General features: G+C 31.5%; 2 protein-coding genes across 2 annotated transcripts; both read left to right on the top strand.

Annotated features, from left to right (window-relative positions):
• The first annotated feature begins 1,548 nt into the window (after positions 1-1,548).
• On the top strand, positions 1,549-27,383 carry LOC123653662 (fringe glycosyltransferase). Its single transcript, XM_045589656.1, is given in 9 exon segments — positions 1,549-1,677; positions 1,679-1,984; positions 10,160-10,208; positions 10,595-10,697; positions 24,390-24,537; positions 25,125-25,210; positions 25,291-25,361; positions 25,655-25,832; positions 26,383-27,383. Coding segments are annotated over 9 exon segments (1,041 nt in total). The 5' UTR covers positions 1,549-1,632; the 3' UTR covers positions 26,438-27,383.
• LOC123653661 lies at positions 14,971-22,093 on the top strand. Its single transcript, XM_045589655.1, has 2 exons — positions 14,971-14,987; positions 20,200-22,093. The coding sequence occupies exons 1-2, from the start codon at positions 14,971-14,973 to the stop codon at positions 21,941-21,943; spliced, it is 1,761 nt and encodes a 586-aa protein (XP_045445611.1). The 3' UTR covers positions 21,944-22,093.
• Positions 27,384-27,784: the final 401 nt, after the last annotated feature.

The following is a 27,784-nucleotide window of genomic DNA, read 5'->3' as shown; positions in this document are numbered from 1 at the left end:
AAAAACCACATTGTTATGATACAATAGTGTATTGTACAACAATGAAAACAATAATGACAAAGTGAATTTCGTACGAATGTAGCTTTTAACCAGGATAAATTACCTTCACAACAAAATAACGGTTAATGATAAATATGAAGTAAATAATATTTCAAACAAACAATTTTGACATGAATATTTTTAACACTGCAAACGAAAAATTGTGTTCATTATTATCATTTAAAAAAAAATATCATAAAAAACATAATTATGACAATTTATACGACGGTTCAGTTTAAGTTTCATTTTAAAATCTACTGGACCAATTTATTTGAAATAGGTGTGTTGTGTTTTAAATGGCCGTATCATTGAATACATTTTATTTAACAGATTGACAGGCTAACTACTTGAGACTTGTACAAAATGTTTATATTTATTACTACTCCTACTAGGTATACGAGTAGAAGTAGAAGTAGTTATAAACATAAATACATACTATGCAAAGCTGAAAATGAGAGTTAAATAAACATGATATGTGAGACATACTATAAAAAGAGCTTTTACATCCAAACAACTTCTAAAAAATATGCTTTTTAATACTTATCAAAGTAACACTTATTTTACGAATTTAATATTTTTACTTATTTATATTATAACAATAAACCGACTAAAAATCGAAAATACCGTTATCTAACATAGCCTTTAAGCTTTTAATTTATCCAAGCACTTAAAAACAAAGCCGATTATTCCTTTTTTTTGTTCTTAAAAGGTGTATAGTTCGCGTCATGTAAAAAGAACGCTGAAAGAAACTGGAGGGGGTGCGTTTGCGCATGGGTATACTCGCGCACAAGTACTACTGTTTTATTTTTTAATTAGGCTTTCACTCGCGGCTTCGTATAATGGTTATTGGTAGGTACATTAAAAAATACTAGAAATACAAGTGCGAATAATTCGGACTAAATAAGTATAATAATTATCACTTTACAAAATCGCAATTTTTTTTTAAACAAAAGCAATAACAAATTTTTTAGTTATTGAAATGTCGTATTCAAAAATAATAATTATCTGTACTCTCAATATTCGTATCTTAATAGTTGTTATGTGTTTAAAATAATAAATTGATAATTGTTTTTTAGTGAAATAAATAGTAAATGGAGAATTTTGTAATTTAAAACTTTTGTGCGCGATAATAATTTGAGTCGACGTCGAACTGTCAACCGCTGTCAACCAATAGCACACCGGCAAGCATGCGACAGTGATAAACACTCCCGTCCCCCTACCCCGTACCACCAAATAGACCGATAAATCGCTTCTGCGCAGCTTCAAGGCCAGCGTTCTTTTTACATGACGCGAACTATACATTGTATAGACGCATCCATCGTTGAAGGCACAATTACGTGAGCCATTGACACGAGTGTCGCTGCCGGCGGTTGCACAGTCGGCGGACAGGCGCACGCGCAGGTAGGCCTAACATGAGTAACCGTAACAGAGCCATCGGACCTCTCGCTCACAACACGTGGTGGGGTTGCGAGGAGGCGCGGGCGTGTTTACCGCCTGTGCTACATTTTTATTTAGTTTGTAACCGTTCCCTGTGGACGCAACGGTGCTTATGAGCGGACTGTGAATAGTGTTTTGATAAATAAAGTGCAACAGATGAGTGACAAGGTGCCAAGACTTAGCCAAGTTTATCGGCGCTGTGGCGCCAACCGGCTTTGGCATGGGTGGGCGTAGGATAATCAAAGCTGCGGCCCTCTTGATAGCTTTGGGGTACAGCAGTTTGCTTGTTTATCAAGGCGGAGTGAATTTCAACTTCCAAGAAAGTCGGTCAGTGCAAGTAGGCGATTTATCTATCGAACCTGTGACAAAAGCAACAACTCTGGACAGTGGTCAAAGTAAAAATATAACTTTGGATGATATTTTTATTAGTGTGAAAACAACAAAACATTATCAACAAACAAGACTGCCGATATTGCTGAAGACATGGTTTCAACTGGCGAAAAAACAGGTGTGTTTGTAATTGGTTTTAAATACCTGTAAGGAACTGGCAGTTTTTTTGAAGTAAAAATTCTTTACTCACGCTTAACTTGGGGAGCAACCTGGTGAATACGTGACGAGTGCGTTACGAAAAGTGTGATCGGTTGAGGCGAACGGAGCAAGAAAGAAGGATGCGAGCACACATTTTCTTTCTCTCTTTCTCTCATAGCCAGTTACGTTTCGTATATCTAAGACACGGTGCAGGACTATTGTGCAGAAGTATTACTTCAATCGCGTGGTCTAAGGCACATTAGTTTTTTTTTAAAGGGTAAATGCAGAGTTTTCGGTGATCCTTCTTTTCCGAATTCAATTTAAAACTGGTAGCAGATTCACATTAGCCATAATTATTTTCTTAAATATTAATATACTAAATATAATATCTACATATTAATACGTGAAGCAAAAACTTTGTACCCCTTTTTACGTAAATTGTGCTGACGGAGGAGTACGAAATTTCGCACATTTATAGTTTATACCTATAGAGAAGGAGTGCAGAATACTAATTATGCACATTTTTTAATTATGCCCAAAAATACATTAAAATCAATAAAAAAAAAAGCATTACACACGCTACCATATATTTGACACACACGCGTCAATCAAATTGAGAATAGATAGGTAACTATAGATTAATATTGTTTGTCTTTGCTGAATGTCAAAATAATAACTAATATGTTTAAACTTATAATTTAAATTATTTATGGTCGAATTTGGACCACTGGGTGACCGCTAGTGTAAAATACTGACTCAAAGGTGCTTTTGACGAACTTTCTATTTGAATAAAGAATTTGAAAAAGAATTTTGATTTTGACAAAAAAAAAATTAACAATATAAGTAAACAAAGCTCTTCTGTCTTCTATCTGATATCAAGTTAAAAGAAGAGCTTGGTAAGGCTTTAGATTAAGAATTTAAATCAAAATTTGATCGTTTATCGGCATAATTTCGTTACAAAAAAAAACCCTAACCTATCTAACTTCAAAATGACGCTTCCTAATCTAAAGCCAAATCTAAAGCCTAGCCGAAGAGCTTTTCAACACTATAAATAATATTTTAAAAGCTGTGTAAAATCAACGATACAAACAAAGAACTCCTAAAGTCAAAAGTATAAAAATATGTATACAAAATATCACTTAAATCTTAAAATTAAAGAACACAGCTGTATACAATTAGTGCAAACACGTGCTGTATGATACGAGACAATTTAGTACTTTGGTCTTTACAATTATAATTTTACACTTTGTACATGTTTGTCTAAACGTTATGTATGTTTGTTAAAACTTAGTATCACACATCTGGGGTCGGATTTTACGTTAATATTCGTATCATTTACTTAACAGAATTAGCTTTTGTTTATCATTTCTATTCTGCTAATTAATATCTGTCATATGTATATATTTTTTCATATTTATTTCAGTATACCAGTGCTATTTTTCACAAAGATATATTTTACAACGTTTAAGTATTTGAAATTTCCATTTTTCAAACAATCTATTTGTAGATTTAAGCAAAAAATTAATATCTTGTCAAACACAATTATTATTAGTTTATATTATATATATTTTTTTATTAGTTTATCTTTATGTTATATTTATACTGGCACAATGATTTATAATTACATAAACAAATAAATTTATAATTATGTTTGCTAGCAAACGAAAAAAAAAACCGATTTCAATTACATCGACAATACAACGTAAGTAAACGAAAAAAATTAACAAATGTACTAGTCGTCATTACGATATCCGACGGTCCCCCTCGATTTCTCTGGGATCCCATCATCAGATCCCGGTTTCCTTATCACGGCACCATTCTTGATATATCTCCTATCCAACAAAAAAGAATTATCAAAATCGGTTCATAAACAACAAAGTTATCCTCAAACATACATGATAAAAATATATACGCGGTGGAATTGAGTAACCTCCTCCTCTTTTGAAGGTGGTTAAAAAATATAATTAATTGGTTTTTCGAACTTGTTAGAGATAATGAAACAAATATTTATGAAACAGTAATAATTTTAAGAATGTTATATGTATAAATGTTAACATATATATTTTTAAATATGTAAGTATTATACGATTATATAGAAATGGCAATAGTTTTTTTTTCAAACTAGGGATATCTCCTTTCCAACAAAAAAAAAATATCAAAATCGGTACATCCAGTAGAAAGTTATACGGTATAATACAACGTAGGTCGACGAAAAAAGCGTCAAGTAAAAACGCATTATTAGATATAACTCGAAAAGTAGTTGTTAGATCTCAAATAAATTTAAATAGGCACAATTGACACACACCACCTTTCGTTTAAAAAAAATTGTCGAAATCGGTCCACCCGGTCAAAAGATCTGATGTAACATACATAAAAAAAATACAGTCGAATTGAGAACCTCCTCCTTTTTTGGAAGTCGGTTAAATATATATATATATATATATATATATATATATATATATATATATATATATATATGGTCGAACTGAGTAACCTCATCCTAAGCTAAGACTGAAGTAAAACTTTCTATATTCACTAACTTATATCCCCTCTCAATTTCCGTTCGCATCGCTCGATCACTGTTTTCGTAACACTCTCGTCACGCATTCGCCAGCTTACTCCCCAAGTCAAGCGTGCGTTAAGAAGTTTTACTTCAAAAATCCTAACCAAGACCACAACGTTATCTAATGGTGTTATTAGTATTATGTAAATTCGTTTAGTAAAAATTTCGTATTTAAACTAATGTTTTATGAGGCTATTAAGAAAAGTATATTTAACGAGCTAAAGAATATGAATATTAGATAAAACAAATTTATAATATTTTAAAATGTTATTAAATATTATGTTTTGTTAGTAAATATTTTAAAATGTTATTAAATATTTATTGCTGTGTGGCTACGGCACCAAAGAATATAGCCACCCCCTCTCTTCCCGTGGGTGTCGTAAGAGGCGACTATGGGATAACAAAGTTCCACTACCACCTTGGAGCTTAAGAAGCCGACCGATGGCGGGATAACCATCTAACCGCTGGCTTTTAAACACACAGGCCGAAGACGGGCAGCAGCGTCTTAGGTGCGACAAGGCCAGCCCTGCGGTCACCAACCCGCCTGCCCAGCGTGGTGACTATGGGCAACACACATGAGTTCACGCATTTTTGTCGCGAACTTGTGGAGGCCTATGTCCAGCAGTGGACTGCAATAGGCTGGAATGATGATGAATTAAATATTTATAATAGTAGTTAATAGCAGAGTAATGAAGTAACGACGAGAGTCATCAATTTATACGTTGAAAACTTATTCAAAATATGTTTAGCTTTAGAGATAAAATAATTGGATCATATTTATATTAACTTTCAATAAAACTTACTATAGATAGTTGGAAGCTTAAACAATATCATATTTTAAATAAAACCACGATTCATACATATATAATGTGTATTTTAGAACCATCACTTCTTAATTAAATTTAAAAATTTTAGCTTTTAATACCTTTAAAATGTTAGGAATGTTACCATAAAATAAATATGCAGACATATTTAATCTAAATAATAGCTACTATTCTAGTTATTGATGTCATATGTAAAATATGTAGTGAGATTTATTTAAAGGTTAGCCATGATGCTGAGAATTTGCTTAAAACATCTTAATTTTATCTTTTATCTTTATAATCTTGTCCAAGCAAGATAAACCTGTCCCGACGTTCGCGGACACATACAACATCTGAGAAACATCTGCCATAACGTATTCTTCGTAATACCTGATATTTAAAGTATACACGTTCAATACAAGACCTTTCACAATATATTTTTAATAAAATGTCAATTTAAAGATACTGATTAAAAGAATACTCTCGCTCGATGTTAAAGTAATTTAATTATACGTATTGAAAATTTACTTACTTACCTAATTACACTTAGATTTGGACGACCCGCAACAATATCATCTTCTACATAAAAGTGTTTCGTATCGTCAATTCCCTAGTTGAAACGTCTTTTACTGAATAAATTTAAAAAAAATCATCCCCGAATAGGCGTTCTAAGCGGCACCGAAACAAACTTATTTTAGATAAATGTTCATCCGCTGCATTTATTTCACTGCTGGAGCCTACGTTCTTAATCGTATCTCATTTAATGAATTCAAACTCAATTTTATTTTATTAGCTCTGAAGGAGACCAACAACTGCGCCCATTCGTGTCTCTGTACGAACACAAAATCCTCATTATTTATTTATGAAAATTTATATCTTAATCTTAAAAGGATCTGGTTTTGTTTTTAAAACATTTATTCGTTCGTTATATGTATACATCACCATTAATGCATTATTTATTCAACGACAAATCAACATTTTAAAAGTCTTTACGAAACAATGAAGTTATTTTTCATGTTAATTTGATCAAACACAAATTTTTAATTTGTGGTTTATTTATGTTCAATACAGCTTCTATTTGAATATATTTTAAATTAACAGTTTTAATCTAACAATGGAGCGCAGTCTGAGGTCAAATAGAAACGCCCGTTTGATTCGTTTCCTGAATCTGGAGCGTGCATAATCGCCCGTTAATCCAGCTCGAAGGACCAACATAAATAACTATTCTACACGGACCCTGCGCTTGCGCAGCGCGTGGCACGAAGGCGCGCGCCCGCCACGTGACCGGCTTGTTGCCTTGCTTTCACCCTTTTTGTATTAAAGTCGAGCTCTTATCGATTTAGATTTATGTGAAGCTTAGAGAAATAATGCTTATTTATTGAACGTTCAGTGATATATTTTCACGTACAGAATTTTAGATACGATATTGTAACTTGTTAACAATAGCGCACAGCTTGATAACAAAATAATACATAAGACACCTTTGATATGCTCAGTAACTGCGTGTGCTCATTGAATAACACGAAACCAAAGCGTCAGTTGACAGGTCCCGTTTCCGTTGAACATATTTCCTCAGTGTTATCTCAACCATTAATTTTATTATCTAACCTGTTAAGTTCCAAGAACTCAATCTCTGTTTATATTTATTCGAACTAATGTATTCTGAGTATTTTATCTACGATATACTGTACAGCTTGCTAATATTATCATTAGTTTGCTTTCGTGACTGGAAAGCGAATGCTAGATGAACTATTAAGAACTTTAAAAGTTAAGAATTCTTGCGAATCACCCTAACTTTTATTGTTTCTCTCGCTTGTAGTAATCGTATTTTCCTTCTATACTTTGTATATTTGAAACATAATCGTAAAAATAAAATGTTTAGAATATTTTTTCAAATAGCTTTGCTAAATGAATATTATCAACTTGTATGATTCGCTAAACATTCCCACAGTCACGCATGCATGCATACGAACAAAAGTAATACATGAGCAAACCGCTGTGCATATCCGTCGACAATCACGCATACTATTAAAAAAACATAGGGAATTGTTAGGAAAAAATTATATGGAAGGTACAATAGCATTATATAACGTTCCTATACATAATGGGTGTTTAGCTTAATAAAAATTTATACCTATTGCAAACAACAACAACATACAAATTATTACTTTATGGTATATTATGAGAAACGTGCCTATTCAAGTGAGAGATTTCTTCCGCCGAAGCTTTATTTGTTATTTCTGTCAACCATTGTAAATTGATTCCAGAATCACATTCCATTTATTGAGAATGATGAAATAAAATTATAAATTTAATAGATAATATTAGTTTTCTAATATCATTCAAAATTTTTGACTATCCCGTTGGCGCAGTTTGTAGTGACCCTGCTTTCTGCTCCGAGGGTTGTGGGTTCGATTCCCACCCCGAGTCTGGGTGTAATATAAATATTTATTTATATGTTTATATATGTATTATTTATAAGTATGTTTATCAAAAAAAAAATATATGTAGCTATATACCAGTCGGTTGTTACCTATAACACAAGCATTAAGTTGCTTACTTTAGGAACAGACGACCATGTGTGTATTGTGTATAAAAAAAAAATAAAAAAAAATACGTTGTTCAAAAAAAAACTAATTTTACTCTACTGCTAATAATAATTGATGACTACAAACGCTCTGGTGTAGTGGTGCTAGTAGTCCCCTAAAACACCTACGGTTTGCGGGTTTGATTCCCAATCGGGATTAATATTTGATCTGTACAAATATTTCTTTCCGGTTTGGACGTCTATCCTTGTGGTTCACCCCACCGTGCCTCGGAGAGCATGTTAAGCCGTCGGTCCCGGTTGTAGAGAACATATCCGCCAACCCGCAGTGGAGCAGTGAGATAGATAAGGCTCTAATTCTTCTCCTACACGGAGCCATGGACGCCCAGCAGTGGGATGTTACAGGCTGAGTGCTTGAATACGTAATTGATGACTAGCCGGAAACGGCACGGTTTTTCCCGTATCGACGTTAATGATAACTGACAACAAGAGTTAAAAAACGTTAAAAATATATTTTAGCTATTATTGCCCAAGTAAAACACGAATGTGACAATTACTGTTAAAAAATACTCAATATTTTAACATTGATTGAATCTCATATATACCAAAAAGTAAAAGGCACCTACTACTGATTTATAAGGGGGATAATGGCTTGTAGCCTATAAAATGTCGTATTCTAAGCCACGAGCGGTACCTAATTACCTACTCTCATAGTCATTTTTTTATGGAGTGATAGAGCGAGGGTGCCTTATTAAAGCGTACCAAATATTAAATTTCTAGTTGTTCCCCCTTTCCAATTTCGTGGGAATTTCCAAATAAACAATAGTCTGTATTTAATTCTGGCTCTTCGTTTATTTAGTTTTACCCAGTAATATATTTCTACGGTTAAGGAATAATGTACATTTATCAATATCTCTCCCGCATTTATAATATTACTAGCTGCCCGGACAGACTTCATTCTGTCAAAAGATAATAATATATATATATACCTACTAGCTGACTCGGCAAACGTTGTCTTGCCGCTAAACGCTATCTAAAAATAGGGGTTGGTAGTGAAGGGTTAAAATTTAGGATTGTACGTATTTTTCAACGCCAAATCATAATAAAATAAAACATAAATAATTTATCTATCAATTAAAAAAAAAATGAGGGACGGACTACCCTTAACATTTAGGAGGTTGAAAAATAGATGTTGTTCGATTACCTACCCAATATGCACACAAAATTTTATAAGAATCGGGCAAACCGATTCGGAGGAGTTTAACTACAAACACCGCGACACGAGAATTTTACATATTAGATATATTAATTAAAACCTTCCGTGGGCCTTAAGAAACTTACAAAAAAAAATTGGTCGAATTGGTTGAGCCATTCTCGAGTTATGCGCTTAGCAACATTCATTTTTATATATAAATCACGATTAATTATAATTATTTGATTTTTGTAGTATTTTATCGTATATAGTTAGGAAATACATGACAAAAAAAATCCTTTACATTATTTTGAAATATACATAAATTCATTCAAGTATCTTTTCATTCACGTTATACTATTTTGATGGCGCGTTAATGCTAGTTAATTTATATTAGCTGTTGCACCGGCGGTCATGGGTTCGATCCCTGCTCATGTTCTCGTTTGTTGTGGTATGGGTGTTTCAGCTTGTGTGTTGTGTATTTCCAAACGTAAAAATAAATCCTACTAATTTAATATGAGACGCTTATTATAATTTATTATAAAGCTATGACTTTATACGTGAAATCGATAAGACTCACCGACAAGACTTACCATGTTTTTTTTTTTTTTTTTTTTTAATTTTAATATTATTCTGTAATAATCTAGATTCTAGAACATGAAACTTTTTATTGTGTACGTATAAATCTTTATCAAAGTTTCTACGAAAACATTTAAAAACATGATTGTAAATGATTAAAAGAAAATTAGTATGAATAATTCTATAAGTATAGGAAATTGCTGTTATTATTTTCCGTTTCGTAAACATTATAATATCATTACAATACACGAGAATAGTTCAATACCAAACGTTATTTTGGATAAAAAAATACGAGTAGATACTTAAACATTACTTATTAAATTATCCGTATATAAATTGTTAAAAATCACTAGTTAATTAATGTTTGATAATAATTTGTTTGAAAAAAAATTGTTATCTATATTAGGTATATTATTTTCTATTTTATAGTGAATTTTAAAGAAACTAATAACTATTTTTTTGTTTTGTTTCAGACATGGTTCTTTACGGACATCGATAACCAACAATTACAAAATCAAACAAGTAAGTGTTTGTATATAAATAATCAATTCTTTTTAACCCAGTACCCAAAAGTACCTAAAAGTTGAAGTGAATCACATAAAAATTCGCACATAAAAAGTTTTTTATCCTAGCTAACTCGTAAAAAAATCTATTGAAAATGGAATGAAAATATCGAATACTTTATTTGGAAAATAAGTTGAAGCTCATATATTAACCTAAACTTTTCATAACTTAGTCGTATCTCTGCACATTCGGTTACATACTCGGTGCCATCAAACTTTGAAAATATCAAATCTGAAATCGGAATAACAGCAATCGAGCTAAATGTTTCATAACAGAGTTTGCGTTTAAATTTGAGCCCTATTGCTAATGTATCAAAGTTGGAATTATAATTGTCTTGTTGTCAGACGGCCACATGGTAAACACGAAGTGCTCGGCGTCGCATCAGCGAAAACACCTCTGCTGCAAAATGTCAGTGGAATATGACCATTTTCTGGAAAGCGGTACAAAGTAAGTAACTTAATTGCCACAAACTTTTGCGCTTATAAATATTTTACACTGATAAAAATATGATATTGGACTCCTTATACTATCACAGTATACTACGATATCTGTAAGTTTCAAATTATTATTATAAAAAGTAACAAATTATTATTATAAAAAGTAATAATAATTTACCTTGACGCGTTAATTAAAAATATTGTTTACACTAATATTATATGACTAATTTATTTATGGCAATGTATATGTTAATATTATTATTACGTAATATATTTCAAAACTTATCAAAATATTTTTTTTATTTCAAATAAAAACTTTAAATAATGTCCTTAATTTATTTTTGTTTGATCTTATAGTCTTGTTACAACTCAGCGCATTCTAATTTCTCATCATGTCACTTTTGAAAAAAACACTTCTCAGCAATTATAAAGTAATTTATACTTCGTTAATATGTCGCTACGATGTGTAATTAATCAATGTTAATTATAGCATAGGTGTGGAATACAATAAATTACGATAATGCGAGGCGTGATCAACGTTACTTAATTACGTTCTTTGATTTTTACTATTAAAATATTAAAAAATAAGAACCAAAGTAGTTTATTTATATTTTACTCACTTCTGATGTGGCAAATTCCGTACATGTATATTTTTTCGTGAATTTATCGACATCTTTCCTATTCCTGGCAATGATGAACACAAAAATATCCAATTTCGTGCAATCGTGCGGAAGTTATGTATTATATTCATACATATAGATTTTGTATATACTTTATTATATAAATGTTTATACTGTGAAAGTTTGTAGACAAATACATTTTTTTGTTTAAACATTGTTGGTTTAAAATCAATACCGTCTCTGTGATTTATTCAAATATGCAGACGGTTTAAACTGGTGCTGAGAAGTTTTTTGCTTTTAAAAACAAGACGCTCTTAACTTCTGTTTGTGGAAGCTTGTGGATAAATAATATACATGGGCTATTGTTTGAAAGCGATAATGGTCGTTATATGTCACGACACAAAGCAATCAACAGACTTTCTATCTGGTTTGCAGTTCACTCGTATTTATTATCAATGTCGCTATATTTAGTTTTAATAGTATAAAATAAATAAGATCTTTAATAAATTTCAATTAAAGTTAAATAGTAATCAAGTCAAAAATTATCTTCTTTAGTATGTCAAAGATAAATTTCGAAAGAAAAAGAGTGAAAAATTCTTTAACCAGGCTATATTATATTTGGCAACCGCCATTCAAACCAAACTTTTAGCAGGCAACATTTACAATAAAACAGCTCTCATTTAGATGTAAGATTTTATTATTAAACATGTGGGCGAAAGTAACTAAAACAATATATATTGATAGATCTGTTTATATATATAAATAATAAACAACCCAGCGTTTACACTTTCTACCGCTACTGTCGGTAGGTAATAAATTTATTCCTTAAACTCGTAGTATTCGTAACATTTTAAAATAAAAATATATTTTTTCCAATTTCGAATTAAATACAGCCTGGCCAGGACTTTTCAGGCAACTTTTTCGCGATTACTTTTCTAATATACTAAAAAACATTTGATTTTTAGTAACAGTTAATTAGCTTATAAAATAGCAAGATACATTAGATAAACTTGATTTTTTTAATCATCCTAAAATTAATCTGGACAACTGTGGCGTTACTATTTAGAATATTATTTTTAATCAATAAAAACGCCCTCGCCAATACTCGCCTATGAACTGCGGATTTTTTTTTTTTTTTATGCTACTCTCGATAAGGCTTATAGTTTGTATTAATTTCAATCATAAATAAGCACTATATCTTTGAAGCTAATTAGTTAAGATTGTATCACACTGGTTCCTATACCTTCGAACACGTTTATTTATCACTATTTTAAAATATAAAACAAAATTATCGAAATTCTCCATCAATATTTATCCATTAAGATTAGAAACACATAAAATTAAAACTTCCTGTCTAGTGTGATAAAAAATAACGAACTCAATCGTTCTTCGAAATTTAAAATCGACAGAACCCAATTCGTACATCAATTTTGTCAGTTTTACGATTTTTTACGCATGTATATTTAGTGCGTCAGTGTTTGTTTTAAACATTGAAAAGGTCACTTTTTAACTTTAATAAAATAGAACGCTTTTTATCGAGTTCTGTCACTGCCATTATGAATCCATAACTACCTACCTGTAGAACCTACCTGTAAAATTTACTCAGATATCAACAGTTCAATGGCCCTAAGGGAATACGGTCCATAACATTGTTTGATAAACGTAATCTCGAATCAGCTTAAAAAAATACAACATAAGTTAATGGATATTTAAGAGCAAGACCAATATTATTTTGGGCTCACAATAATTTTCACGCTTTTACAAAAACCACAAATCGATGTTATTCTTTATTTTTTGGTTTTGTTTGTTCCCATGGGATCCTGTTTAATGAGTGCTTCAAGTGAATATTATTGTGTGCTTTGAGGTATACAAAAGTCAACAGTAAGATCAGAAGCAAAACACATTATCCTATAGAAAAGATAATTTTTAGGTTTTTTCATCAACGTTGAGGCAATTCTATGAAATTGATTTTAAAAAGAGTGATTTCAAATCAATACTCAATAGTTTTTAAATAACAAAATACATAGAAATTAAACTAATTATATAAAAGTCGTCAAACACCTTAATTTATTTATATAACTCCCCCGGTCGGAACAAAGTTCCTTTTGCTTTTTGGTGGTTTGCTGTACAGTATTTTTTTATATTGTAAAATATCAGTTTAACAGATTTAAATTAAAATAATAATAATTACTAATAGAATGTATTTATTAATATAGGTATTATAATGGTTTAATGTAAAGAGTAAGGGGTATATGTAAAAATCACAACGTTGTACATGGAATAAATAAATAAAATAAACAAAAAAAGCAATAGAAATTTAGGAAACTGTATAAATCTAATTTTATTAAATATTATTTTTTAATTTTAGAAATAAATATTATTTGCTTATTATTTATTACAAAACAAACAATAGTTAAGATATATATCATAATTTTCAGTCACAGTAATGTTATGTAATTGGTTTGTAGTAAATAAAACATATGTTTGTGTACTACAACAAAATGTGTCGAGGAACAGTCTTGTTACGCGCTTTTTTTTGATCTAGCTCCTATGCCGCCCAGTGCGTGTACAAGAAATATTTCTGCTTCAAATAAATAAACCACCTCACTTCGGATTTCATTAAAATATTTAATTTTATCATTTTGAAAATTTTACAACTGTGTTACGATGACTGTCATAATAACAAACAACCAAAATTAAAATATAATTAAAAAATACAATAAATAATAGTTTAAAAAAAAACTAAAAAACACGCTTTTATAAATAACCCAAACTGAAAAGGAATAATATTATCAAATTAGTGTATTTTCATCAGTCCTCATAAGTCTACAAAGTGTAAATGAAATCTGAACGTTTGAAGTGGGTCAAAATGAAGTCCAAAGGAGTCACTTACAAACATACAGATGAAGCTAATAAAAAGCATGTAATGGTGGATGGCACAAACTGTGATAAACCGTTTTTAAGCATTTCGCATCATTTTATAAAATTAATAAAATAATTTAATTAATGGTCAATTTACAATTTTCATTAAACGTTTGAAAAGGTCTATAATAAAATATTTAATTATTTTTAAAATATCTCCCACAAATGTGAACTATATGCAGAACTCTTAAAACTTAAATGTGCTTGTTTGTACAAGCATTGTGTTCTTTGCATTGAATATAAGTTTTCATGTTACATCGTGTCCAATATTTAATGAAAAATTATTAAATTTTGAAGGTATTAATAAAAAATTTAACTACTTTAAAAAATATCTTATTCCGAGTTACGCGACCCATCGACGCCACCGGCTCAAGTTCTAACAATGGCTGCTGACCAAGCGTTTCCGTGGGACAATTCAAAAGTGCATTTAGTTCATAAGTTTTAAATGTAATGTTTTAATTAATTATTATTTTAAGATTAGTCTTGTAGAACATTTATAACTGTAAACATCTTGTAATTAATAAATAAATATTTTTTTTTAAAAGAAATTCGTTCGCCGTTATTTAACTGGCGCAGTCGGTAGGATCGCGACACTCGAACTTCGAATAAAACTCTCCGAATAGAGTGAACGATATCTATCGTTATTTTCGCGATCCGCTATAGAAGAACCTACGAACGGCGATATCCTGCGGGAGTCCTGGCAAATTGGGAGTCCTGCTGTTCTACAAGGCCCGGCAAGAGATGCAGAGAATCCTTGGGTAAGTACGAATCGTTTACCCAGTATCCTGTGCTATATCTCATGTCGTTATATTATATTTATGCATACGAGTATTGTGTTATATGTGATTGTCTTTGTGCTATAATCGCGATTAGACAATTAGTTTAATAATAATATATTTTGTGTAATACTTAAATATTTTTTGTTCTTATGCTTAAATCGCATTAGACAATTAATTTAATAATAATATAATTTGTGTCAGACTTAAATAATTTTTGTCTTTATGCTAGAATCGCATTAGATAATAAATTTAATAATAGAATATTTTGTGCTATACGTAGTTATAGTTAGCGTAACGCCAACGCTATCGCTAATCGTAAACAAGTAGTTTACTAATTTTACTCGATTTCTTTTTACTATTCAATATGAATAGTTCAGACATACATAATTTTAAATTTGTAAGGGATGTTATGCCCAGGTATGATGGTAATCCAAAAATACTTAATTATTATATAAGAGAGGTAGAGAATATACTGTGTATGCTCGATGCACCTGCTAGAGTAAGTCCGCCACTTATCTCTCTCATTAAAAGTAGGCTAAGCGGAACCGCGATAGATGCCGTGGCCTACGAAGAGTCACTCGATACGTGGGATAGCATTAAAGCAGCATTAATACGTAGGTTAGGAGAGCCGCGTAATGAGATTCAAGTAATGCAGGAGCTAACGCGTGTCCGTCGTAATAAAAATGAAGACGCGGAGGCTTTCGGCAAACGTCTTAGAGATATATTAGATACGTTAAACTCGGTAGGTAGGCACAGTGATAAATCGTATTACGAAAATATGGTAATCGACCAATACATCAATAACCTTGAATTTCATGTCTCGATCGGGGTGCGTATTTCACAACCTACGACCCTGGAGGTAGCGATAATAACAGCTAGACAAGAGGAGGCACGATTAGCGCATAATAAATTTAATAATTTTCATTCACCTCCTATACAAGCCAAACCAAAAGAGATGCCTAGACCTAATATGCCCATAAGTCAGACTAGCCTGCCGTTTAGGTTTAGTAATATACCCAAACATAGGTTCTTCGATAATGTTGGACCACAACAGAGACCACAGTGGGTACAGCCCGTGTCACCGTGGAAAAACAAGCAAGTTGCAGGTAATTTTACACCCCAAAGTTCTGGTAATTTTAGGAATTCTGGAAACTTTAGGAATTCTGGAAACTTCAGACAGCAACAGAATATGCCACATCAACAAGTTAACCAGCCACAAAATATCTCAGATGTTACAATGAGGTCAGTAAATAAACCACCTAGACCTCAGTTGGGTCAGGAAGAATTTTTCTACACAAGTAACGAGCCAGACTTCGACCAAGATAACGACGACCCATATTGCGAACAAGGTGAGTACTTTACCACACAATTTTCTGACCAAGATTACGCAGATACGTCCTCAGATCAGACAAACCACCAGGATTTTCCCGAGGACAAGGAAAACGAAGATCACAGTTAAACACTGTTGAGATAAAAAGACAAGGTAAGTCCCATCTACCATACATCGACCTCCCAGAGTTTAAGGGTAAATTCTTATTAGACACAGGAGCAACTAACTGCATGATATCACCTAAAGCATTAATAGGAACTAGTTTTGAACATTGCATACAATATGAACCGTTTTTAGTGAAAACCGCACACGCTACTACTAAACATGACTATGTTGCATATTTACCTTTACCCTCTCAATTTAATACCGATAAGTCTCATAAGTTTTTAGTGTTCGATGTTGATCCGAAGTATATAGGAATAATAGGAATAGATTTGTTGAAAGAATTAGGCTGTACAATTGACTTAAACAATAAATTATTGATATCTCCTACTTGTGAAATACCTATATATACAGATTATCCAGTTAAAAAAGTTAAAGTTGAACCTAAATGTGAAAAATTAATTATTGTCAAAACAAACTATACTGATGGTCAATATATTTGTGATGAGTTTTACTGGGATAAAGATCTTAAATCGCCAACAGCCCTAGTTACAGTTAAAAATGGCATTTTTAAGACATCCATAATTAATTTTAGCAATGAAAAGAAAATTGTCACCAATAATACCCAGGTAGCTCTTGAATCTGTACCCGAAAATGTAGTAAATAACTTGGAAGGCGTCTGTAATCTGAATAATTTAAATATTCAAGAAAATTTTGACCATGAATTAAAACAAAACCTGAATAAAATACGTACTGAGCATATGAACGACGAGGAAAAGCGAGAAATAGTTAGACTTTGTTATAATTATAGAGAAATTTTTCATTCAGACAAAATTCCACTGTCCTTCACCCATACCGTAAAACACGAACTAAGACTTACTGACCAGACTCCTATTTTCGTTAGAAGTTACAGACAGGCCCCTCAACAGCGTAAAGAAATTCAGAACCAAGTCGACAACCTTTTAAAACAAGGAATCATTAGAGAAAGCATATCCCCATGGTCTTGCCCAGTACACATAGTCCCTAAAAAACCAGACGCCTCTGGAAAGGTTAAGTGGAGACTTGTTATTGACTATAGACGACTGAATGACAGGATTGTAGAGGACAAATACCCCCTTCCTAACATAAACGACATATTAGACAGACTAGGACGAGCACAATATTTTACTACCCTCGACCTCGCGAGTGGCTATCATCAAATTGAGATGCACCCTAACGACATTGAAAAGACTGCCTTTACAACAGAAAGAGGTCATTATGAATTTTTACGAATGCCCTTTGGCTTGAAAAATGCCCCTAGTACTTTTCAACGTCTTATGGATCACATTTTAAGAGGTTTAGATAACGTTTTTACCTATTTAGATGACGTCATCATAGTATCCACGTCTTTACAAGACCATATTATTAAATTAAAACAAGTTTTCGATCGTTTCAAAGTCCACAATTTAAAGATTCAATTAGATAAATCCGAATTTTTACAAAAACAAGTTAATTTCTTAGGTCATGAACTCACGGACCAGGGACTTAAGCCTAACAAAGATAAAATCAAAGCCGTATTAAATTTCCCTATACCATGTAATCAAAAGGATATTAAGTCTTTCCTAGGTTTAGTAGGTTACTATCGTAAATTCATCAAGGACTTCGCGAAATTAACCAAACCATTAACAGCATGTTTAAAGAAAAACGCTAAAGTAATACATACACCAGAATTTATAGACGCAGTAGACAAATGTAAGCAAATTTTAACAAATTCCCCCATCTTACAATACCCAGACTTTGAAAAACCATTTATTCTGACAACTGATGCCTCTGATATAGCCATAGGAGCAGTCTTATCGCAAGGAAACGTAGGATCTGATAAACCTGTTGCTTACGCATCTAGGACACTATCAGATACAGAAAATCGTTATTCAACCATAGAGAAAGAATTATTAGCTATAATCTGGGCCATTAAGTACTTCAGGCCGTATTTATATGGTAGGAAGTTCACCATCTACACTGACCATAGACCTTTATCATGGTTAATGTCCTTGAAAGACCCAAATTCAAAATTAACTCGTTGGAGACTTAAACTTGCAGAGTATGATTACAAAGTAGTATATAAAAAGGGTAGTCAAAACACGAACGCAGATGCATTATCTAGAGTTAAAATTTTCCATAAAAGTGTTGATTCATTAGCCGTAAACCTTGACGACAACGATGACGATGAAATAATCAATCGAATTTTTGACTATGTACGTAGGGAAGCTCAAAACACTGACATTGACAATGCGACTGACAATACTGACAACATTCACGAACAAAATCAAAGAGAAAGTGACACGCAAACTCACAATGAACAAATGAGTGTTGACCAAGACCAGCTGATCTCCACTAATCATACCCAACCCGACAACGAAAATAGAGGTATACCAATCTTATCAGACGCCATTGACAGACAACTTAAACAGTTTCATATAAGGTCTACACCCGGTTCAGAATATAGAGTAGAAAATAGGTCGACAAACTCTAGAATTGTTATCAAGGACGTATTTATCCCCATAAATAACACTGAGTCTGAAATTATTAGATTTCTGAAAGAACATACTATAGCAGATCGTATCTTTCACTGCTATTTTTACGACGAAAGTTTATATTCAGCCTTTGCAAGGGTTTACACTACTATTTTTAATGATAGAGGACCAAAATTAATTAGGTGTAACTCGCGTGTGACCTTAGTCGAAAATAAGACAGAACAACAGGAATTAATAAAGAAATACCACGAAGGCAAAACAACGCATCGCGGTATTCAAGAAACATTTAAACAACTCCGTAGAAACTATCATTGGTCTAATATGTTGCTTTCGATTCAAAAATTTATTAATCAATGTGATATTTGCTTAAAATCTAAGTACGAGAGAAATCCACTCAGACCCCCTTTGAACTTGACTCAGACACCAACAAAACCTCTTGAACATCTGTTTATGGACCTCTATTCTACAGGAGGTGCAACTTTTCTAACAATAATAGATAATTTTTCAAAATTTGCACAAGCTATGCCCCTAAACGCTGCAAGCAGTGTACATATCGCTGAAGCATTGATACAAGTTTTCTCTGTCATAGGCTTACCATTGAAAATAACAACCGATTCAGATAGTAAATTCGATAACGAAGTTATTAAGGAAATATGTGCATCTCACGACATTAACATTCACTTTACAACACCATACAACCCGAATTCCAACTCCCCCATAGAACGATTCCATTCAACTATAGGTGAGATTATCAGAATACAAAGAATGACAAATAAAGAAGACCCAATTAATTTAATAATGAATTACGCTATAATTGCCTATAATAACTCAATTCACTCTGTAACGGGTTATACACCACGAGAACTGTTATTTGGTCACACAGCTTCTCGAAATCCTTTGGAATTATTCTATCCTAAAGAGTTTTACCAGGACTATGTCATCAAGCACCGCAAAAACGCAGAAGCAGTACAAGAATGTTTAGCAGCTCACATGTCCAAAAATAAAGAACAGGTAATAGAAAAACGTAACCAGGCCGCCAAGGAGATCACATTTAAGGTAGGAGAAATAGTTTACAAACAGGTAGCCAAAACTGCGCGCAATGACAAAACCAAACCAGTCTTCAAAGGTCCGTATAAAATAATTCACCTTCACCCCAACAATGTTGCTGAAATAATAGGTAACCACCCCAATTCAAAATCTATTAGAGTACATTATAAGCTTTTACGAAGACCACATCTTGTTACAGGACCCTCATCGCAGGAGCCTGGGTGCTCTTCGCAACAGCCAACTTGACCCTTAATCCCGTAAATAATGAAAATGGAATATTATTACTTAAACAAGGACTAGTTCTCAAACAGATTGATACTTTTAGTCTGGCTTGTGTCTATAATATCACTTACCTTCATGAGGTTACTATAAAAATTCTAGCACTATATGTTAGCACGAAAGATGCAGAGGATAGGTCGTTATTAGGTAGTAAGGATATACGTTATCAAACATACAAGAACCAGATAGAAGCTAGTTTAAGTTTAATAAATAAGAAAATTATGTTTATAGCACCGCATTCAACTAGAGTTAGGCGTGGTATAATAAATGGGTTAGGATCTGTGGTTAAAGCAATTACAGGAAATTTAGACTACGAAGATGCGATTAAATTTGAAAATGAAATATCAAACTTACGAAATTCAGTTTATAAAATTCAAAATTCTCAGAAACAATCTTTATTTTTAGCGGAAAATACAATTAAAGAATTTAGCAAACAAATACAAATTATTAAAGAAAATGAGGAAAAATTAGTAAACCTGCTGAAAAATGCCACTATTAGTAATAATTTAGTAATTAATCATATGAACTTTTTAGATTTATACATTCAAATAAATTTTAGTTTAGAGTTCCTATTAAATAAGCTCTTAGTTCTAGAAGATGCAATGACTTTTGCTCAGATAGGTATAATGCACCCAAGTATAATAGCTCCACATAATTTAATAGATGAGATTCAGAACATGCAAAAGTCAAATAGATTTAAAGCAGTAGATAGCATAAGCATCAAAAATATACATAGTATAGAAAAGTCAATTATTGTAAAAGCTTATAGCACAGAGCACGCATTAACATTTATCCTGGAAATACCCTCCGTTGATCCAAACGTTTTTGACCTTCTCCATATCTATTCCATCCCAGATAAGCAAAATTTAACTATTATTCCCAAATCCAAATACCTAGTACTGGGTAGCGAGGAGTACTCTTACCTGGAGGACAGCTGCAAGAAGATCACGCAAGATACCCATCTCTGCGCGACACTGAACACTCAACCCGTAGATAAATCTGAAGACTGCGTTATATCACTCATCAAACATCAAAAAGCAAACTGTACAAGAGCGAAAATGAATCTCAAGCAACAGAAAATACAGAAAATAGAAGAAAACAAATGGCTGATAATTCTTCAACACGATGAAATTTTAAGAATTCATTGCAGTTCAAAAACAACATACAAAAGGATATCCGGGATTCAAATAGTCAGCATCACAAGTGACTGTCAATTGGAAATATCAAATAAAATATTGAGAACAAATTCTGACACAATAACAATAGATGAAATCATTCCATTACCAAGTACTCCAATCATACCAGAAGAAAAGATACATTATAACCTTCAGCTCGAAGACATCTCACTGGACAGTATCCATGAGTTGATGGAACGTGCAGAAGACATCCCAAACGAAGATGGCATTAATTGGCAAGTTATGATGGCTACCCCGAGTTGGCCCACCATCGGAATATACATCATCTGCGCTGGAATTATATGCTGGAAATTATACCTATGGAGGCAAAGCCGAAGTAAAACATACAAGACGGCGGAACCTGCAGTCAGACAAAACAGTTGCAGCGAGGACGCTACAGGAAGCTGCAAAATGCGCTTCCAGCTTAAGGAGGGAGGAGTTACGCGACCCATCGACGCCACCGGCTCAAGTTCTAACAATGGCTGCTGACCAAGCGTTTCCGTGGGACAATTCAAAAGTGCATTTAGTTCATAAGTTTTAAATGTAATGTTTTAATTAATTATTATTTTAAGATTAGTCTTGTAGAACATTTATAACTGTAAACATCTTGTAATTAATAAATAAATATTTTTTTTTAAAAGAAATTCGTTCGCCGTTATTTAACTTCCGTGGAAATAAAATAGGTATTTACAGTATTTATTTAGTTATGGAGGCTATTTTTTCAAATATAAAATCGAATGTTATCTAAAAATTTTTGATTAGGCAAGTACATCAAGTTCTTTTTTACTATTTTCAGCTTTACACTTATGTAAATAAGTAAAAAAATAATATTTAAAATATTTAGTAATAGTATATCAAATAAACTTAAATTATTACATATACGAATAAAAATGATACAAATATTTTTACCCTGTCTCCAAGATAATTCGCACAAATGAAAGTAATAAAACTGAACTTGCATTCAAACGGTTCTTTGAAGAAGCCATTTGTCTCTATCGACCTCGGGTGAGTAAACCAACTTGTATAATAAGTTATAGAACACTTGAAGTGACTAGATAAGGCACCAATATAATCGTTATTTTGATCACATCCAACATCAATTTTAATACTATTTATATAAGCTTCGCATAAACATTAGGTATATAGGTAAAAGACACTATCTTTTCTTTATCTGTTTCAAGGTATTGTCAGTGGGTAATTTGAAACGTACACCACCACCCATGAATATTTGACCTCCATAGACGTTCTGACTAACGAGATGGAAATGGATGAAGGTTAAGCTTTTTCGTGTTATAAACTATATTATATTTATGTCAAAAGAACTCTTAGTCGTAAACGTAAAATCGAAATTAGGTTGTATGAAAAATCAACCATTATTATGATAAAATAATATGGAATTTGGTTTTTACAAAAATGTAAATTGTAGTTTTTTTTTTTTTTTTTTTTTTTTTTATTTAACGGCTAAAAATGCCCATGCCTTTTGTTAAACATGCATTATAATTATATTAATACCACGGGCGATTTATCATAAAAAATACAGATCGACAGTCCTGTGACTGTAAATTGTAGTTGTGTCAGGCTGCTTTAAGCTTGTTTTTAGCTTGTTTTTGTGTTAAAACAATGAACGAATTTCATTTTATTTCTAGTAAAGATTAAAACACACAGGCCGAAGACGAGCAGTAGCGTCTTAGGTGCGACAAAGCCAACCCTGTGGTCACCAACCCGCCTGCCCAGCGTGGTGACTATGGGCAACACACATGAGTTCGCGCCATTTTTGACGCGAACTTGTGGAGGCCTATGTCCAGCAGTGGGCTGCAATAGGTTGAAATGATGATGATGATGATGAAAGATTAAAATGTATATTTGATAAATGAATGACCCTATTTCTAATGTACTTTCATTGTAACGTCCAAAAGCCGATTATAAAACGTGAGCGGTACAATCAAAGGCACGACACTTCCAAATACTCTACGTTTTTGTAACAATTTACGAGAGGTGAAATATATTTGGAACCAGAGCAGCGTAGAGGAATTCAACATTAATCCCTCAGGGAATACGATCACTGAATCGTTATTCTTTTATCGTTTACATAATTTGTTATTTAAATATTTTGTCGAACAAACGATAAATAAATACTGTAGTGTCATATTTATTTAAGTGGAGTAAACTTATTAATTATATATTAGCCAAATAATATAAATAGCCAATATATATTTAAGTATATAATTATAAATGTGTAAATATCACTTACTATAGTATAAACCTTACGATTTTTCTTTTCACAACATTTAATTACACAAATCGTTTCAAATACAAATCAATTTGGTTAGAAGTAAAATTATGTATTTATATGTGTTTGGCATACGCGTTGACATAAAGTGTTATACATATTTTATGTTTAAAACCCTAACTTCTCCATAGAATCACAGTAAAAAAAAAAGTATAAGATACTTCGACCACACTAATTTCTCGGACATAAACCTGATACGCAGAAATCAGATACTTGTTATGATTTAGCATCGTAAAGCCATTTGTCGTACGCCATCTTGCAATATGCGGTCTCGAGTTGCGCGGGCGCAGCGTTATTTAAGCAAGGCGTAATATCAGTAAATTATACTGCACGAATAATTATACACGGTCGCGAGCGGACCGAGTCTCCAGATATTATGTATAATTTGTATTTAGTCCATAGACGTGTAATCAAGCACGATACGCAGATGACGTTGTTATTTTATGGATATTTTTTATACGATTTCTACCTCTTAATGAGCGTGGAATGCGATGTCTCACTTATTACCTCCTGTTCGATTCCTCTTTTTGAACTGAAAATGTACGGATTATATTGTAACATATGTGTGCATATGTATGTATCTTGTAAAAATGTTTACTCTTTCGTTCTTAGTTGAAAGTAACATATGCTTTCCTTTTCTAACAGATGGTTTTGTCATTTCGACGATGACAACTACGTGAATGTTCCTCGTTTGGTCAGCATATTGCAAACTTACAACCATCAAGAGGACTGGTATCTCGGAAGGACGTCTGTATATGAACCTGTCAAAATATATAAGAAACCTACTAGTAAGGTAAATTCAATCAGTAAGAACTAAAAAACAATAAATTTTCATTAAGCAAAGTAGAATTTATGTGACATTTTACAATTTTACAAGTTTCGGCTTAATTTATTGCTAAGCCGCCTTGATTTTATACACCATTATGATAATTTTGACTATTAATTATAATAATGATCGTTTATGTTTTTAAAAAAGAAATTTTATTATATAAAGTTAAAACTGTTTTCTTAAATATTATAAAGTCTGTTAATATTGTAAAATACGTAGAATATTCAAATCTAATTTAAAGGTGTTTTAATATTCTTAAAGAGTAAGTTGTAGAAGGTTGAAATTATCATAATCCCGATCTCTTATCAATAGCAAACTTAATAAATAAATAAAAATCTCTACGCAATAAAAACCTTTGTTTTACATAAGATCTTTCGTGTTGCTCTTCTAAACATACTTTTATAAATACACCCGCTTAATATATAAAACTATAATAAAACTCGTTAAAGAATCATTGTGAATTGTGAGCTGTCCTCCTATAAGCATTATATAAAGGTAAAATTCAAATGTTATAACACGTATGGGATTTACTTTTGTCGATTTTGTTACAGTTACTATTTTCTTTCTGGTTTGCGACTGGGGGTGCTGGCTTTTGCATCAGTAGAAGTTTAGCTTTAAAAATGTTACCTGTTGCAAGGTATGTTAAATAATTTATTAATCATTTTGAATAACGATTTCTAGGTTTTTCATAAGTATTAATATATTATTTTATTTTAGTGGTGGACGCTTCATAAGTGTCTGCGAAGGTATTCGGTTGCCAGATGATGTCTCAATGGGGTTTATTATAGGTATGGATGTGTTATTATTTATGTTAAAATATTTTTGAGATAAAAGTTACAAAACTCTTAATACCATTTACCTATAGTTCTATAAATTTTTTGAATTTTTAAGTATCAATAATGGTGTAATCTTTTATTTTAACATTATTATTGTAAATTTAGGCAAGAAATATTTTTTTCAAAATACCCACATCGATCCAACTTTAACGAAATAATATGTTCACTCAATATAATTGTATTTTTTATTACTTTTATCAAACTTCGAAATGAAATCGGAATATAAGTGCGTAATTCTCTTCCAGAACATCTTATGAAGAAAAATTTAACTAGGGTGCCTGAGTTTCATTCCCACTTGGAGCAAATGAAACTTTTGTTGCCGGAAACTTTCCGGGATCAAATATCCTTCAGTTACTCGAAGTCGAAGAACGGTTGGAACGTCATAAATGTTCCTGGTTTTGACACGAGATATGATCCAACGAGGTACGAATTTTATATACGTATATAGTATAGATACTCATACTGTCATCTCGTATAAAAGTGTAATTTTTTGCTTTGTTCAACAAATTGTCTAAAATGAAAGTTACTTTTAAATTTGTTTTTTTTTTTTATTAAGATTGATGGTTCATTTATCAGCATACTCGTAATCTGTTTTACTTTATTACATCGTAATAAATTACAATAATTAAAAATATGCACTCATACATATAAATATATACTCATAAATTGTAGACATCAAATTTTATCACGAAACATACATATTTTATATTTAACGCATACTAAGCATCCTTAAATTATAAGTTTTAGTTTTCTATCATAAGTTATCGTTTTCAGCGACATTTGCAGCTTTTTAAACTACATACTACTACCTACGATCCAAAGTAACTTGTGCTTAGTGTAGCGTGGAAATTTGAAACTTTAGGTAGTTTACAACTTTCCTCAATAAACATATATTATATAAAATGTATATTATAAGATACGTATATTTTAATTTAGGAATTTATGCTAATAGACATTTTTTTGTTTGTTCCAGATTCCTTTCACTGCATTGCTTTCTCTTTCCTCATTTTAAATTCTGTCCTAGGTAGTACCAAACGTAGGAAATAGTTTTAACTTTATAATAAGTAGAATTTTATCAAAATCGTACAGTTTATTTTAACATTCCTATACATCGTTTACATATATAAAAAATGATACATTTCTATATATTAGGTGCAATAATTATTGTTTGTCAAATTCAATATTAAAAAATGTGAAAAATGTTATAATTATGTTGTGAATATTCAGATTGTGATATTAATTTAACAATCTTTAATGATATTTTAAAAAATCTAATTCGATTATATTATTGTAAAAATGTATAAAATAACGTGTAATGTATAAGAAATCTAGGTTTGCTTCAGTGACGTGCATTTTATGAAGTATTCCTTATTTCAATATTGATTTCTTCTAAATTGAATTTAATTTGTAGGCTCAGTAAATTTTCTACGTACGTAATCTTGATTATGATAGGAATTACAAGATTGCCTCGTCTATCAGCAATGTAAGTAAAACCACAGTTAAATAATACAACACAACAATGCAAAAAAAAATATTTAAAAAAAATTATATAAATATCAGGAATATGCCAAATTTACTTATGTTACTTTACATATTTCCTATTTTTGCTGAGCCCAAAGAAATGCTATTTATTCAATTTAAGGGTTTTTTGAAGCCATGGATCTGTGAACTTTGTCTGATTTTGAAATATGTAGGTCACCGACCTTTTGTCCAATCGTGGGAGACTCGCACACTGTTATTATTAATGTATGTGTAGTACGATTGTTAGGTGAAAAGTTATTTGCACGCCATAACTTGTGTTGTATAATTTTATGCCTTATGAAAATAACAACTGTGATATTAGATTGTATTTAAATTGTAAGCTGTGTTTATATTTTATGTAGTAATGAATATGTATTTAAAATTCTTCCAGTCAGAAATGTTATGACGTTGTTGGATAAATAGGTTGTTTATTAAATAAACAATTATAATTTATAACAGTTTTTTTCTGTTACACCCATGTATTTTTTTTTATTTCTTTAAATTTGCGGTATAATTAAAGGACAATATTTGAAATTAAAGATATATTTCTTATCTTTTAAGTTTAAAGATACATCTATTATCTTTTGATTAAAAAAAAAGAATATATACAATAACCTTAAAATCATTGAAGAGAAACAAAGATAAAAAAAATAATACAAATTAAAACACACTTAAATTGAAAAATATTATTTTAATATTCATATTTAAAAAAAAAAGACATCTTCTCGCCTTTAAATTTATCAAAATATTATTATAGTTGTTAGGCTGATGTATTTAAATATTATGCTTAATATTTAAATAATCAGCCTTAATTGACATGACTGAAGTAAGTTATGCCTCTTTAGGTTTCAACT

Source organism: Melitaea cinxia, chromosome 5, assembly GCF_905220565.1.
Source record: "Melitaea cinxia chromosome 5, ilMelCinx1.1, whole genome shotgun sequence".
NCBI lineage: Eukaryota > Metazoa > Arthropoda > Insecta > Lepidoptera > Nymphalidae > Melitaea > Melitaea cinxia.
This window is presented reverse-complemented; position numbering and strand designations above follow the sequence as displayed.